The sequence below is a fragment of the Panthera tigris genome, chromosome B4 (assembly GCF_018350195.1).
Source record: "Panthera tigris isolate Pti1 chromosome B4, P.tigris_Pti1_mat1.1, whole genome shotgun sequence".
Classification (NCBI taxonomy): domain Eukaryota; kingdom Metazoa; phylum Chordata; class Mammalia; order Carnivora; family Felidae; genus Panthera; species Panthera tigris.
This window is the reverse complement of record NC_056666.1, coordinates 80,578,694-80,596,416: the sequence shown is the minus strand read 5'-3', so window position 1 is coordinate 80,596,416 and position 17,723 is coordinate 80,578,694. Positions and strand designations below refer to the sequence as shown.

Sequence of the window (17,723 nt, the reverse complement as noted above, 5' to 3'; positions counted from 1 at the left end):
CCTAGATTTCATTTGTTTATTTTGCCTTGTGCCTATCAGCAGGTTTCTGCCATGAGTGACAGAGGAACAGACAATCACTCGGAAGTAACTGACTTCATCCTGGTAGGCTTCAGGGTCCGCTCCGAGCTCCACATTCTCCTCTTCCTGATCTTTCTGCTTGTGTATGCCATGATCCTCCTAGGGAATGTTGGGATGATGACCATTATTATGACTGATCCCCGGCTGAACACACCCATGTATTTCTTCCTAGGCAACCTGTCCTTCATTGATCTCTTCTATTCATCTGTTATTGCACCCAAAGCCATGATCAACTTCTGGTCTGAGAGCAAGTCAATCTCCTTTGCAGGTTGTGTGACCCAGCTCTTTCTCTTTGCCCTCTTCATCGTGGCGGAGGGATTTCTCCTGGCAGCCATGGCCTATGACCGCTTCATTGCCATCTGCAACCCACTCCTCTACTCTGTCCAGATGTCAGCACGTCTCTGCACTCAGTTGGTGGCTGGTTCCTATTTATGCGGCTGCATCAGCTCAGTTCTTCAGACAAGCATAACATTTACTTTGTCCTTTTGTGCTTCCCGAGCCATTGACCACTTTTACTGTGATGACCGTCCACTTCAGAGACTATCTTGTTCTGACCTCTACTTTCATAACATGGTTACGTTTTTCTTATGCAGCATTATTATTTTGCCTACCATAATTGTCATTATTGTGTCCTATATGTATATTGTGTCCACAGTTCTCAAGATAAGATCCACTGAGGGACGTAAGAAAGCATTCTCCACTTGCAGCTCACACCTGGGAGTCGTGAGTGTGTTGTACGGTGCCGTGATTTTTATGTATTTCATCCCTGATAGATTTCCTGAGCTGAGTAAAGTGGCCTCGTTGTGCTACACCCTAGTCACTCCCATGCTGAATCCTTTGATTTACTCCCTGAGAAACAAAGATGTCAAAGAAGCTTTGAGAAAGATTCTGGGGAAAAAAATACTTTTATTTAATTCTATCTTAACAGTGACATAACTGAAAGGCAGAGGCATTATGACAATCTGGGGAGGCATTGACACATAGAATTTGTCCATTGATATTAGAAATATTTAATTTTGGAAATTTTGCGTATTTGAAACCCACGTACTTACAGCTGAAGGATACATTAGGACTACATTTTGCCTGGCTGTTGATTTTGGGGTGGAATGGCTTTCGCCATACTTCATCTTCATATGAGTAAAGATAATGATTCCCATATATTTTGATTTTAGGGAAAATATATCCCAAGTTTGCTGCTGGCACTCTAAGGATGATGTTTGGGGTGTATTGTTTATTTTGACTTAGGAACAAGTGTTATGTAATATGTATGTGACTGGTAGGGTAACAAAATCTGATATGGTAAGAAGACAGAACAAAATATCTGATTTATTGCAGAAATCTTTTTGAATGCTGCATGAGAGAAACAGTTACTCTGCAGTGCACACAGTCCTAAAAGTGACATATGAGTCATTCTTAATTGTCCAGAAGGTCAATGAGTGACACACATATTTCACAGTTTTCTGTGGCTTAAATTATTCTTGAAAATCCTCCCTTGACAAGAAAACCATAAAGAAAATGAAACAAAAACAAAGATAATTCATTTTTTGTTGTATATGCCTTAGAAAAAATTCATCAAATGATATTTATTGAATTTTGATGTGCATTTTGCCATATGAAAATCCGTAAGTGTAAATAATCTGTACTTAAGCTCACAATCAGATGAGGAGAAAAGAGCTGAACAGATAACTAAACCGCCACACAGAAACTCAGTGAAAAACACATTTATAGAACATACAAAAAAAAAAAAATGCAGCCTTTAGAGGTGAATGTTCTTGATGGTGAGAGAAATCTTAAGTGCTTTGCAAAATAAATAAGTAGAATTGAGCAGGTTTCTGTGCAAAGAGAAATAAATAACTATATGGTGAACTCCATGAAGTTTAATAAGTCATTTTAACGCACAAGACAAAGAGTGAGGGATGAGACTTAAAAGGAAATTCATGGCAATCATGCAGACCTATATGTCGAGCCTAGGAAGACAGCCTTTATTCTGTAGACAAGGGGTAAGCTCTGGGGATTTTTCAAAAAGACAGTATTGTATTCAACTTGGCATTTCACAAAAACCATACTGGTAGCTTTATGGAAAATAAATATTCAGGAGGAGAAGACAATAGTCATAGAAACTGTGCGGTCATCCATGTAAGAGGTTGCAATGGCTTTACAAAAAGCAGTCTTATTAGGGACTGTGAAGAAAGAGATGACCTTTAGAACGGCAGCTAAAGTAAGCTGAATATTGATTGCTGGTTGATAACATGAGAATGATGTAGAACTGAACAATGACTTCTAATGTTTGAGCATCTCTGCTGGAGAAATGCTACCTCATTAAATGAGGAAGGAAATATAAGGGTAATATAGTTCATCATGAACCTAAGAGTTAAAAAATAAGCTCAGGTGTCAAACTTAGTTTTCAAATTCTGTGTTTGCCAATGTAGCTTAGAGAAAGTTATACATAGTATAACTTTGAGACAGAGATACATAGTATCTCTGCTTTGTAATTTCCTCCTGTAAAATGGGGTACATATCTACATCTCAGAGTTACTTGAATGATTACATGACATAAATTTCATACTTATTTGTTAAATCTGTATATTTATTGGCTACCAGATTTGTTCTTTCTTTATGCCTTTACTATTATTTATGTTAAGTCTGAGAGAGGAAGAAAGACAGTAACATTCTCTGTCCCTCAGTAACTTCACTCTCTGCGGAGAAGCATCCCATGTCTGCAAGAGTACCTGTGTTTTCATTTCCATAGACAGAGCTTGCATTACCCAACTTTGCTATTTCAGTCTTTATTTTTCTTTTTGCTGAGAACTAATAGAAAAGATTAAAAACAAACCAAAATAACAAGAGTCTCAACTAAATGCAAAATAGTATCTTATCATCATATGCTATATCTGTTCATGTCTCTACCCATGCCTTTCTCTAAGCATCTTTCCTTATACTTTAACAAATGTCACCTCTTCCACCCACATTTTTTTTTTTAATACAGGTTACTGAAGAAAATAGGGGACTCACTAGGTAGAAAAACTGGATGAAGATTTAAGATGGCGTCTTGCCTTTTTCCTGACAGGAAGCAGAAAGATGTTTAGGATGAGAGAGGCACATTTTACTAACCCTCCCCTACGAGTAAAATGCAGAATCATTTTGCCAACATTCTGGGTCCTATAATGGAACGAGCCTGCAAAGAAAGAGGCTCCTCATTCTTTGAATCTTCATCCACTGAATATTAGCAATCCTTTATCAAACTGAGAAAAAAGGCCCTAACAATCATGGTCTCTGACTCTCTGTCTTTTTGTCTCTGTCTCTCTGTGTATCTCTGTCTCTTTCTCTCTTTCTCTTTCTCTCTCTCTCTCTCTCTCTCTCTCTCTCTCTCTCTCTCCAGGATACTTTTGTGAGAATGATCACTGGTTATTTCACTCCCCAGTGTGTTCAGCATCATCCAAATGACTCAGAAAAGAATCCTCAGGCAGAGGGAGAAGCTAACAGACCTCACCGTAAGATGACACATGCAGTAATTTTTCAATGCTGACTTTTTCTCTTCTTTTCCTGATGTCCAGTACTTTCTGGCATTGCTACAGGAATTATATTCAGGTATATTCTGTGCTCATTCTTGTTTGGAATTTGCTCTTCTCATTTTACTTTTAGATTCCAAGAAGATGCACATGCTGTATAGAGTATCTCTGAAAGCAGGGATAAGCAGCAAAAATAATAATAGCTTTAACTAGCATGTTAATATAAATTAATAAAAATATATGCATCAATTCATACATACACATAAATTTACACATATGTAATTCTCTAAATATGATATATACATTATAAGGCTGGTCATCAAATAATCAAAGTTGTAGTGCAAGTCATGTAAAAAGCCATTTTAATACTATATAGCTAATATTTTGATTTAGGAATTACTGGGTTTTTTAAAAACATCATTGTTGGTACCTAAATAATACCCTTACCTAAAATATAATGCACATAAGAAATTTCTTCCAACGCATCTACTGACTTTCCATTAAATATATAATTATAGCTGACTGTAGCATCAATAACTGGTAAAGTTTTCTTAATTTAAATGATAGTTTTAATGGTGGTGAATCCTCCCTCCACTGCTGCTACACTAATAGTAATTATATTTTTAATAGGTTTTATCCTACTTTCTGCATTGATTTTTTTATTACAATAAATATCTTCTCTTGCCTTGAGTAGATGCCTGTTTTTCAGTGCAAAAAAAGATCTGAGTCATTGTTCTAAAATGAAGTCTGTGGATCTAAAAAAAAAAAGCTCTGCTGATTTTTTTTCTCAAATATTTTACTGAAGAATAATTGTGTGAAATGAACTATGTTTGTTCAGAATGTACAATTCTGTGAATTTTAACAGTTTTATACATCAACAAAACCATCACCACAATAAGATACAGAAAATTTCCATTACCTCTAAGAGATTATCATACTCCCTATTAGTCCATGCCTCTGTCCAACTCCATTTCCACATCACCAGTGATCTGTTTTTGTTTTTTGTTTTTTTTGTGTGTGTGGCATATTTATATATTTATAGTCTGCATACAGTATGCACTCGTTTCTGGTAGGCTTCTTTAACTGAGTAAAATGAATTTGAAATTTAATTATTTTATCATCTGTTTAAGTAATTCATTTTTTTATTGCTCAGTCATATTCCGCTTTTCATTGTACACATATGGCCAAATTTTCCTTATGTGCTCTTAAATTCATGGGCAATTGAGGTGTTTTCACCTTTTAGATACTATGAGTAAAGCCAATAGGAACATTTGCTTGTATTATTTGAATCAGGACCTACTCCCTCCCTCTTCTCTCCCAGCCCAACATGATAGGAAGCACACAGGCAAGTGCAGAAAAGAACTTAGAGACTCTTCCCTTACATCCCAGTCAAGAGCTACCATATCACCTCGAAAGTGGCAGGCTGAAAACAATCATTTTCCCCTCCAGCTCCATGCTGCAGAAGCTCTATTCAAGGGAAGAGTGGCTACAATGTCTGGAGATGTCTTCCTCTATCTAAAGCCCATTCATAGGGTAGGAGATCTACCCCATGCATGATAGGGCAAGAATAATGGGTTCCCCAATTTTAGTTGCCTCAGTTCAAAGGATAGAGGTTCTATGTCAAGAAAAACAAGCTTGGAAAACTATGGGCTACTGAACTCACCCAGAAACCTGTTCTAAATCCAGGATGTCACTCTGAGAGAGCTGGGCCACTGCCCCTGTCCCAGTTCCAGAACAGGTGAACACAGGTTTTACCTAGAAAGAAAGGCAGTCCATAACAGAGGGCCCCAAAGCTCTCCTCAAGTGAACTGAATTTATTTGGAAAAAAGTGGGAAAATTCAAGCATAGGCATAAGTGACTCTCAAACATTATACACATTTGGTGATAAGCTGGTACCTCCATGAGAACAAAAAGCTACATGCAGACCACGTAGAAGTTTACCAGAGAGAACCAGGGAAGGAGACAGTGAAGAAGGCCCTCATAGGTTGGGGGCAAACCTCAAAGACTGGACTTAAAGGCTATCCTTGCAGAGGTGACAAAAACAATGGATCGGACAGTAGAGAAATATCTGCCCCACAATGCTGTCAAAACAATAGAACAAAAGGAGAATTAATGGAGCTTCCCTGCTAGCTAGGAAACCTACAGAGGTACATCCAATAAAATGTTCAGGGGAGGATACAGCAGAAACTAGCCTCAATAAAACCACTGTCATCCAAGAGTACTCACAAGCCTAAGGTTGTGCCTCTGACAAGTGACACAAATGACGTCTCAGAGCAAACAAAAGCCAATAAAACAGTCAATAAATAAATAAATAAACAGGCAAATAACAAGAAAAATACAGAAATTATTTCAAAAATGTATTCTGCAGTTTAAAAATACAACTGAAATGTTATATAGTGGGAATCAGGCAGTATGTACCCTTTCAAGATTGGCTTCTTTCACATAGTAATATGTATCTATGATTCTTCCATGTCCTTCCAGAGCTTAAAACCCCTTAATTAACATCCCTCACCAGGCTGGCATAATTTATTACAATTGATCAACCTGTGTTAACATATTTTATCATCCAAAATTCATAGTCTACTTCAGGGTACATTCTTGGTATTGTATATTCTGTACATATATGTACATCTATGTATATATACATGGTATTATATATATAATGACCTGTATCTATAATTATGGTATCATGTAGAGTATTTTCACTGCCCTAAAAATGTTCTGTGCTCTTTCTCTTCATCCCACAACTCCTGGCAACTGCCAATCTTTTTTTCTGTCACCATAAGTTTTGTCTTTTCCAGAATGTCGTAGAGTTGGAATCATATAATAGGGAGACTTTTCACACTGGCTTCTTTCACTTAGTACTACGCAATTAAACTTCCTCCTTCTCTTTTCACACTGGTAGCTCATTTCTTTTTAGTGTTGAATAATATTCTATTCTCTGGATGTACCACGGTTTATCCATTCACTTACTGAAGGAAATCTTGGTGGCTTTCAAATTTGAGCAATTATGAATAAAACTGCTCTAGGTTCTTGTGCGGACATAAATTTTCAACTCCACTGGGTAAACAGCAAGGGGCAATTTCTGTATTGCAGATCAGTGACAGTATATTTAGTTCTATAAGAAACTACCAGATTGTCTTCCAAAGTACTTGTACTATTTGAATTTCTACTGAAAATGTAAAGAGTTCCTTTTGCTCCATATGCTCACTACTATTTGATATTGTCAGGTTTCTGGATTTGGGTGATTTTGATAGGATTATAGCACATCTTGTTTTTATTTGCATTCTCTATGACATATGATGTGGAACATCTTTTCATATGTTTATTTGAACATCTGTATATCTTTGTTTGTGATCTGTCAGTTCAAGACATTGGACCAATCAGATTGTTTTTTTACAGTTCGGTACTAAGAGTTCTTTGCATATTTTGGATATCCTTTATCAGATATGTCTTTTGAAAATATTTTCCCCCAGCCTGTCTCATTTCTTCTAATTTTTTGGCAATGTCTTTGGCAGAGCAGAAGTTTTTAATTTTAGTGGAGTCCCACTTATCAGTTATATTGTTCATGGCGCATGACTCTGGTATTGTATCTAAAAAGGCATCACCATACCCAAGGTCATCTATGTTTCTCTCATATTATCTTCTAGGAAAAGTTACATTTTTGTGTTTTACATTTAGGTCGACAGTTCATTTGAGTAATTTTTGTGAATACTGTTAGATTTATATCTAGGTTCACATTTTTGTATGTGGGTGTCTAGGTATTCCAGTACTCTTTGTTAAATAGCCTGTTTTTCCCCTCCATTTCTTATCTTTGTTCCTCTGTCAAAGATCAGTTGGTTCTATTGATGTCATTCTATTTCTATCTCTCTATTCTATTCCATTGATCTATCTTTTTATTCTTTCACCAGTACCACACTGTTTTGATTATTGTAGCTATATAGTCAGTCTTGAAGTTGTGTGGTGTCAGTCCCTGATTCTGTTCTTCTCCTTCAATATTGTGTTGGTTATTCTGGTCTTTTGCCTCTCCATATACACTTTAGATTCAACTTCTAAGGTTTGTCAGTATCCATAAAACTATTTGCTGAAATTTTGATTGGGGTTTCAGTGAATGTGTTGATTGAGTTGGCGAAAACTGACATCTTGACAATATTGAGTCTTCCTTTCCACAAACGTATAATGTCTCTCCATTTATTTAGGTCTTTAATTTCTTCCGTTAGAGTTTTATAATTTTCCCTCTATAGATCTTGTACATATTTTGTGAGATTTATACATACATATTTTATTTCAAGGTAAGGATGATAATAGAAATGATATTATGTTTTTAACTTAAATTCCACTTGCTCATTACTAGTGTATGGAAAGCAATTAACTTTTGTATGTTAACCATATATCCCACAAACTTTGTATAATCTCTGTTTCAGGGTTTGTTTGTTTGTTTTTGTCAATTCTCTCAGATTTTCTACATAGAATCATGTGAAAAAAAAGTTGTTTTTTTTTTTTTTCTTCTCCCCTTCTGTATACCTTTTTGGAATAGTTTTCTAGGGCTTCTAAAACAAAAATACCATAGATTGGGTGGCTTAAATAACAAATTTATTTTCTCATAGTTATGGAGACTCAAAGTCCAAGAATAAGGTGCCCGCAGATTAGGTTTCCTCTGAGGTCTCTCTCCTTGGCTTGCAGCTGTTTGCCTCTCGCTCTCTCTTCACATGGTCATCCCTCCGTACATGTGCACAGCTAGTGTCTCTCTGTGTGTCCTAATCTCTTATAGACACCAGTCAGATTCTATTTGAATCCACCGTAACAGCCGTATTTTAATGACCTATTTAAAAGCCCTGTGTCCAAATAGAGGCACATATTACAGTAATGGAGGTTAGGGCTACAACATAAGAGTTTGGGAAGACATAATTCAGCCACTTTTATTTCCCTTTTTGCCTTTTGCATTACCTAAGACTTGCAAAAGGATCCTGGAAGTTGTGATCAGGGGAGACATCCTTGCCTTATTCCCGTCTTAGCAGGAAAGCTTCTAGTTTGTCAGCATTAAATATAATCTTAACCGTAGTTTTTTTTTTTTTTTTTAATGTTCTTTTTCAAGTTTAGGAAATTCCCCTCTATTCCTAGTTTGCTGAGAACTCCTTTCTTTATTTTTTACCATCACCAAGCACATCATACAAGTTCAAAAATGTGAGACACACTTCCTTTGGTGTACTCTCCTCATACTAATCAGCTAATCAGTTCTGTGTATTTTTTTAAGTGTATTTATTTTGAGAGGGGAAGATGGGGAGAGAGAGAAGCCCAAGCAGGGTCTGTGCCGTCAGCACAGAGCCCAGCGCAACAACGTGGGGCTTGATCTCACAAACCAAGAGATCATGACCTGAGCTGAGATCAAGAGTCAATTGCTTCATGGGGCGCCTGGGTGGTTCAGTCGGTTAAGCATCGGACTTCGGCTCAGGTCATGATCTCACTGTCCATGAGTTCAAGCCCCATGTCAGGCTCTGTGCTGACAGTGCAGAGCCTGGAGCCTGTTTCGGATTCCGTGTCTCCCTCTCTCTCTGCTCCTCCCCTGTTCATGCTCTGTCTCTCACTGTCTCAAAAATAAATAAACGTTAAAAAAAAAAAAAAGTGAATTGTTTCATCACCTGAGCCACGCAGGTGCCCCAGTACTGTGTATTTTATGTGCAGCTTTTCAAATCAGCCTTTTTAGATTTACATTGGCATACTTCAAGCTTTCATCAATAATACGAATTGATTCAGCAGTTTCCCTGACTCCAATCTTATTCCTTTTCAATATATCTTCCACATAGCGCTGCAGATTTTCACTTATTACCAACCACAATCTTACCACTTGTATGTATTATTGGCATACACATCTCTGGATTATAATTCCCTGTGTAAGCTGTGACTCTCACACTAAATTGTAAGCTCCCTAAAGAATGATTTTATTTAACATCCAGAGGGCCAACACACACAAGAAAAGAGGCTCAACATCACTCATCATGAGGGAAATACAAATCAAAACCACAATGAGATACCACCTCACACCTGTCAGGATGGCTAAAATTAGTAACTCAGGAAGCAACAGATGTTGACGAGGATGTAGAGAAAGGGGAACACTTTTGCACTGTTAGTAGGAATGCAGACCGGTGCAGTCACTCTGGAAACAGTTTGGAGGTTTCTCAAAAACTTAATTATACAGCTCGTCTATGACCCAACAATTTCACTGCTAAGTATTTATTCAAAGGATACAAAAACGCTGATTTGAAGGGACACATGCACCCCCAAAATTTATAGCAGCACTACCAACAATAGCTAAATTATGGAAAGAGCCCAAATATCCATCAAATGACAAATGGATAAAGAAGAAGTGGTGTATATATACAATGGAATATTCCTTGGTGATCAAAAAAATGAAATTTTGCCATTTGCAACAGCCTGGATGGAACTACAGTGTATTATGCTAAGTGAAATAAGTCAGAGAAAGATGAATATCATATAATTTCACTCACATGTATAATTTAGGAAACAAAACAGATGAACACAGGGGAAGGGAAGGACAAATAAGATAAAAAAAGAGAGGGAGGCAAACCATACGCGACTCTTAAATACAGAAAACAAACTGAGGGTTGCTGGAGGGGAGGTGGGTGGCGGGATGGGCTAAATGGTTCATGGGCATTAAAGACAACACTTGTTGGGATGAGCACTGCATGTTATATGTAAGTGATGAATCACTGGATTCTACTCCTGAAATCATTAATACACTATATGTTAACTAACATAGATTAAAATTAAATTAAATTAAATTAACCATTAAAAAAAATAAAAACATCTTTAAAATTTTAAAATAAATAAATAAAAGCAAAAACAAAAAATAAAAGCAAAGTATAAAAGACTGTATATGGTATGCTACTTTCCAGGTAAGAAGAACTTTTTAAAAGGCATTTATTTATGTGTGCACTTATTTATTTAACTATGCAAAAATTTATCCAGGAAGGTTAAATCAGAAACTTACTGAAAATGGTTTCTCATAAGGAGCTGGTGGCAACACCATGGAGAAGAAAGAGATGGCAGTGAGATTTCTCTGAATATATTTGTATACAGTTTTGACTTTTAACTATGTAAACACTTTACATTTTCAAAAATAAAATTAAATACATATATGCATCCCCCCAAAAGAATGACCTTATTTATACCTGAGCTTACCCCAAGATGAGAACATATCAAATAAGTAATCAAGAAAATTAATCAAATAAATAAATATTCTAAAGCATAAAAGAGTGATTTTGGATCATACAGTATTTGATGACTACCTTCCTGCTATAATTTTCAAAAAGTATTTCATAGAATAATTAACACAAAAAAATTATGAAGATCCCAACTGAGGAAGTGACTACTGAGAAATATTTGCAGTTCTCTTTGTCCCACTTGTTTCTTCATATCAGTTGGGATCCAGCACCTAGAGGGCCTCAGAGCCTCTAACACATCAATAAACAATATTTCAAGTTAATATGTATTATGAAGATTACTTATCTTTTTTTCTCCTTATTATACTTCTTCTCAATACATGACATATAAAATGCTGGTGAAAGTATTTTATAATACTTTTTTCACTTGTCAAACTGAATGTTTGATAACTGTTTAACAAGTACTGTTCGTACACTATAATAAAATATCAAAATCACATTTAACAGCAAGCTATAAAAATATAAAAGTCAATTCAGGAAATAAAATGTTATTTTAGATCAGTGGGAAGGTTCAACTTGAAAAATGCTGCCCTAATGTCCAGGACATTTCTGATATCAAGGACATTTTGGATTAACAATGTCCCTGAGCAAAAAAAATGTAATATGTGGAACACACATCATCTTGAAAAAGCTGTGTTAATATTTTTATGATGTTCAGGAGATTAATTTTCATTAATGGTCACAAGAAAGATGAAAGAAATAGCCACAATACCTTCGATGGATGAGAAATAATAATCAAGGAATAGCATTTTTCATCTCTAAAAGTTTTTTTAGAGCCTCTTTGACATCTTTGTTTCTCAGAGAGTAAATCAAAGGATTCAACATGGGAGTGACTAAGGTATAGCATAAGGAGGTCACTTTACTCAGCTCAGGAAATCTGTCCGGAGTGAGATATGTAAAAAACACAGCACCATACAGCACACTCACGACTCCTAGGTGAGAGCTGCAAGTGGAGAACGCTTTCTTACGTCCCTCAGAGGAGCGTATCTTTAGTACTGTGGATACAATATACATATAGGACACAATAATGACAATTATTGTAGGCAAGGTAATGATGCTGGATAAGGAAAAAGAAATCATTCTATAGATGAAGAGGTCAGAACAAGATAGTCTCTGAAGTGGGCGAATATCACAGAAAAAGTGGTCAATAGCCCGAGAACCACAAAATGGCAAAGTAAATGTCGTGCTTGTCTGAAGAACTGAGCTGATGCAGCCGCATAAAAAGGAACCAGCCACCAACTGAGTGCAGAGACGTGCTGTCATCTGGACAGAGTAGAGGAGTGGGTTGCAGATGGCAATGAAGCGGTCATAGGCCATGGCTGCCAGGAGAAATCCCTCTGCCACCATGAAGAGGGCAAAGAGACAGAATTGGGTCACACAGCCTGCAAAAGAGATGGACTTGCTCTCAGACCAGAAGTTGATCATGGCCTTGGGTGCAATAACAGACGAATAGAAGAGATCAATGAAGGACAGGTTGCCTAGGAAGAAATACATGGGTGTGTTCAGCCGGGGATCAGTCATAATAATGGTCATCATCCCAACATTCCCTAGGAGGATCATGGCATACACAAGCAGAAAGATCAGGAAGAGGAGAATGTGGAGCTCGGAGCGGACCCTGAAGCCTATAAGGATGAAGTCAGTCACTTCCGAGTGATTGTCTGTTCCCCTGTCACCCATGGCAGAAACCTGCTGAGAGGCACAAGGCAAAACAAATGAACTCTGGATTTGATCCATGCTCCAAATAATCTCTTACAATATTAGGATTTGTTAAGTTATTCTATAATCATTGTTCATTAACTTTATAAATTATTCTGACTTAAGTTTAAGCCAATTACAACCGATGATGAATCAAAAAGTTAGTTTTGGGGCTGTATTTCTATAAGTATTGGAACTGTATTGAGACAGGGAAACCTAAGGGACCCTAAGAGAGAAAAAGATGCTTTTTTTCCCTACTTCTATTCTTTCTAGGCCCTGCAGCCCCACCCCACTTTCTACATGCTTTGTAATGCAAATAAGGGACATGGAGGTAAGGGACATGGAGGTAATGATTCTCTAGAAAAAATAACATCTAAGAAAAGATCAGTTGAAAAGGACCTTATAAATCTATCATATGCATATTCCAGGACACCAAGTTAGATATCTCCAAGCCAAGAGCCCCTGGTTCCAAGGAATAACACCTGGGCCCTTGTCTTTCTTCAAACCAGTTCCTGGTTGCCTGAGAGGACACGTACAGCAGACCACCATCTTCAATAAAAACCTCAGACCCAGAAAAAAGACAAAACTCATGCTCTTTTCCTTTTTAAGTCTCCTGGACACACTCTTTCCATCTCCCTCTCTCTCTCTGTCTCTCTCTGTCTCTCTGTGTCTCTGTCTCTGTCTGTCTGTCTCTCTCTCTCTCTCTCTCTCTCTCTATATATATATATATATCATGTCATCTGCAAAAAGCGAAAGCTTGACTTCATCTTTGCCAATTTTGATGCCTTTGATTTCCTTTTGTTGTCTGATTGCTGATGCTAGAACTTCCAACACTATATTAAACAACAGCGGTGACAGTGGGCATCCCTGTCGTGTTCCTGATCTCAGGGAAAAAGCTCTCAGTTTTTCCCCGTTGAGGATGATGTTAGCTGTGGGCTTTTCATAAATGGCCTTTATGATCTTTAAGTATGTTCCTTCTATCCCGACTTTCTCAAGGGTTTTTATTAAGAAAGGGTGCTGGATTTTGTCAAAGGCCTTTTCTGCATCGATTGACAGGATCATATGGTTCTTCTCTTTTTTTTTGTTAATGTGATGTATCACGTTGATCGATTTGCGAATGTTGAACCAGCCCTGCATCCCAGGAATGAATCCCACTTGATCATGGTGAATAATTCTTTTTATATGCTGTTGAACTCGATTTGCTAGTATCTTATTAAGAATTTTTGCATCCATATTCATCAGGGATATTGGCCTGTAGTTCTCTTTTTTTACTGGGTCTCTGTCTGGTTTAGGAATCAAAGTAATACTGGCTTCATAGAATGAGTCTGAAAGTTTTCCTTCCCTTTCTATTTCTTGGAATAGCTTGAGAAGGATAGGTATTATCTCTGCTTTAAACGTCTGGTAGAACTCCCCTGGGAAGCCATCTGGTCCTGGACTCTTATTTGTTGGGAGATTTTTGATAACCGATTCAATTTCTTCGCTGGTTATGGGTCTGTTCAAGCTTTCTATTTCCTCCTGATTGAGTTTTGGAAGAGTGTGGGTGTTTAGAAATTTGTCCATTTCTTCCAGGTTGTCCAATTTGCTGGCGTATAATTTTTCATAGTATTCCCTGATAATTGTTTGTATCTCTGAGGGATTGGTTGTAATCATTCCATTTTCATTCATGATTTTATCTATTTGGGTCATCTCCCTTTTCTTTTTGAGAAGCCTGGCTAGAGGTTTGTCAATTTTGTTTATTTTTTCAAAAAACCGACTCTTGGTTTCGTTGATCTGCTCTACCGTTTTTTTAGATTCTATATTGTTTATTTCTGCTCTGATCTTTATTATTTCTCTTCTTCTGCTGGGTTTAGGCTGCCTTTGCTGTTCTGCTTCTATTTCCTTTAGGTGTGCTGTTAGATTTTGTATTTGGGATTTTTCTTGTTTCTTGAGATAGGCCTGGATTGCAATGTATTTTCCTCTCAGGACTGCCTTCGCTGCATCCCAAAGCGTTTGGATTGTTGTATTTTCATTTTCGTTTGTTTCCATATATATTTTAATTTCTTCTCTAATTGCCTGGTTGACCCACTCATTCGTTAGTAGGGTGTTCTTTAACCTCCATGCTTTGGGAGGTTTTCCAGACTTTTTCCTGTGGTTGATTTCAAGCTTCATAGCATTGTGGTCTGAAAGTATGCATGGTATAATTTCAATTCTTGTAAACTTATGAAGGGCTGTTTTGTGACCCAGTATATGATCTATCTTGGAGAATGTTCCATGTGCACTCGAGAAGAAAGTATATTCTGTTGCTTTGGGATGCAGAGTTCGAAATATATCTGTCAAGTCCATCTGATCCAATGTATCATTCAGGGCCCTTGTTTCTTTATTGACTGTGTGTCTAGATGATCTATCCATTTCTGTAAGTGGGGTGTTAAAGTCCCCTGCAATGACCACATTCTTATCAATAAGGTTGCTTATGTTTATGAGTAATTGTTTTATATATCTGGGGGCTCCGGTATTTGGCGCATAGACATTTATAATAGTTAGCTCTTCCTGGTGGATAGACCCTATGATTATTATATAATGCCCTTCTTCATCTCTTGTTACAGCCTTTAATTTAAAGTCTAGTTTGTCTGATATAAGTATGGCTACTCCAGCTTTCTTTTGGCTTCCAGGAGCATGATAAATAGTTCTCCATCCCCTCACTCTCAATCTAAAGGTGTCCTCAGATCTAAAATGAGTCTCTTGTAGACAGCAAATAGATGGGTCTTGTTTTTTTATCCATTCTGATACCCTATGTCTTTTAGTTGGCGCATTTAATCCATTTACATTCAGTGTTATTATAGAAAGATATGGGTTTAGAGTCATTGTGATGTCTGTATGTTTTATGCTTGTAGTGATGTCTCTGGTACTTTGTCTCACAGGATCCCCCTTAGGATATCTTGTAGGGCTGGTTTCGTGGTGACAAATTCCTTCAGTTTTTGTTTGTTTGGGAAGACCTTTATCTCTCCTTCTATTCCAAATGACAGACTTGCTGGATAAAGGATTCTCGGCTGCATATTTTTTCTGTTTAGCACACTGTAGATATCGTGCCAAGCCTTTCTGGCCTGCCAAGTTTCAAAGGAGAGATCAGTCACAAGTCTTATAGGTCTCCCTTTATATGTGAGGGCACGTTTATCCCTTGCTGCTTTCAGAATTCTCTCTTTATCCTTGTATTTTGCCAGTTTCACTATGATATGTCGTGCAGAAGATCGATTCAAGTTACGTCTGAAGGGAGTTCTCTGTGCCTCTTGGATTTCAATGCCTTTTTCCTTCCCCAGTTCAGGGAAGTTCTCAGCTATAATTTGTTCAAGTACCCCTTCAGCACCTTTCCCTCTCTCTTCCTCCTCTGGGATACCAATTATGCGTATATTATTTTTTTTTAGTGTATCACTTAGTTCTCTAATTTTCCCCTCATACTCCTGGATTTTTTTATCTCTCTTTCTTTCAGCTTCCTCTTTCTCCATAACTTTATCTTCTAGTTCACCTATTCTCTCCTCTGCCTCTTCAAGCCGAGCCATCGTGGTTTCCATTTTGTTTTGCATTTCGTTTAAAGCGTTTTTCAACTCCTCGTGACTGTTCCTTAGTCCCTCGATCTTTGTGGCAAGAGATTCTCTGCTGTCCTGTATACTGTTTTCAAGCCCAGCGATTAATTTTATGACTATTATTCTAAATTCACTTTCTGTTATATTATTTAAATCCTTTTTGATCAGTTCATTAGCTGTTGTTATTTCCTGGAGATTCTTCTGAGGGGAATTCTTCCGTTTGGTCATTTTGGAGAGTCCCTTGCGTGGTGAGGACCTGCAGTGCACTTCCCCTGTGCTGTGGTGTATAACTGGAGTTAGTGGGCGGGGCCGCAGTCCGACCCGATGTCTGCCCCCAGCCCACTGCTGGGGCCACAGTCAGACTGGTGTGTGCCTTCTCTTCCCCTCTCCTAGGGGCAGGATTCACTGTGGGGTGGCGTGTCCCGTCTGGGCTACTTGCACACTGCCAGGCTTGTGTTGCTGGGGATCTGGCGTATTAGCTGGGGTGGGTAGGCAAGGTGCACGGGGGGTGGAGGGGCAGGCTTAGCTCGCTTCTCCTTAGGTGATCGACTTCAGGAGGAGCCCTGTGGCAGCGGGAGGGAGTCAGATCCGCTGCCGGAGGTTTGGCTCCGCAGAAGCACAGAGTTGGGTGTTTGCTCGGAGCGAGCAAGTTCCCTGGCAGGAACTGGTTCCCTTTGGGATTTTGGCTGGGGGATGGGCGGGGGAGATGGCGCTGGCGCCTTTGTTCCCCGCCAAGCTGAGCTCTGTCGCCCGGGGGCTCAGCAGCTCTCCCTCCCTTTGTCCTCCAGCCTTCCCGCTTTCCGCGCAGAGCTGTTAACTTATGACCTCCCAGACGCTAAGTCGCGCTTGCTGTCGGAACACAGTCTGTCCGGCCCCTCCGCTTTTGCCAGCCCGACTCGGGGGCTCTGCTTGGCCGGCGAGCCGCCCCTCCGCCCCGGCTCCCTCCCGCCAGTCCGTGGAGCGCGCACCGCCTCGCCGCCCTTCCTACCCTCTTCCGTGGGCCTCTAGTCTGCGCTTGACTCCGGAGACTCCCTTCTGCTAATCCTCTGGCGGTTTTCTGGGTTCTTTAGGCAGGTGTAGGTGGAATCTAAGTGATCGGCAGGACGCGCTGTGAGCCCTGCGTCCTCCTACGCCGCCATCTTCCGGAACCAAAAATAAAAATCTCTCTCTCTATATATATATATATCTTCTGTAAACTCTGCTTTCATATCCTGTTGGCTCATGTTTGATTTCCACCCTGTGTGAAGCCAAAAACCCTCTTAGCTGGTCCTATGAGACTCCTCTCAACTCCAGGTCCTCTGACCACCTGCCAGCATCAGTATTAAAAAAGAGCAATTATAAATAGATCATACTTAGGATCTATGGAGGCATAAGATACTTAAGCCATGAAAAGAGAGCCTGATGTAGCCATGAATATTTTTTGAAAAATAATATATTTTACTTATTTTCCTGTAATCTTGCCTAGGGGCAGGGACACTGTTCATTTGAATTTTCCAAATTTATTCCTATCAAATTTGTTCTCATGTTAATAAATTTTCACCTGAAGAACTGAAAATGGAGAATTTTTCCCAGAGTAGCCAATAAAAGAGTGCTCAGTTTATGACTTAATCGTCAGAGTTTGCATGTTTTAAGATGTGCTCTTA

General features: G+C 38.5%; 2 protein-coding genes across 2 annotated transcripts; one reads left to right on the top strand and one right to left on the bottom strand.

The window, feature by feature from the left end:
- Positions 1–1,014, top strand: LOC102962811 (olfactory receptor 9K2-like). The gene has a single exon (XM_007081567.2). The coding sequence runs from the start codon at positions 52–54 to the stop codon at positions 1,012–1,014; it is 963 nt and encodes a 320-aa protein (XP_007081629.1). The 5' UTR covers positions 1–51.
- Positions 1,015–11,563: 10,549 nt separating this feature from the next.
- LOC102962526 (olfactory receptor 9K2-like) lies at positions 11,564–12,535 on the bottom strand. The gene has a single exon (XM_042993695.1). It carries the CDS (start codon positions 12,503–12,505, stop codon positions 11,564–11,566), a length of 942 nt encoding a protein of 313 aa, XP_042849629.1. The 5' UTR covers positions 12,506–12,535.
- Positions 12,536–17,723: the final 5,188 nt, after the last annotated feature.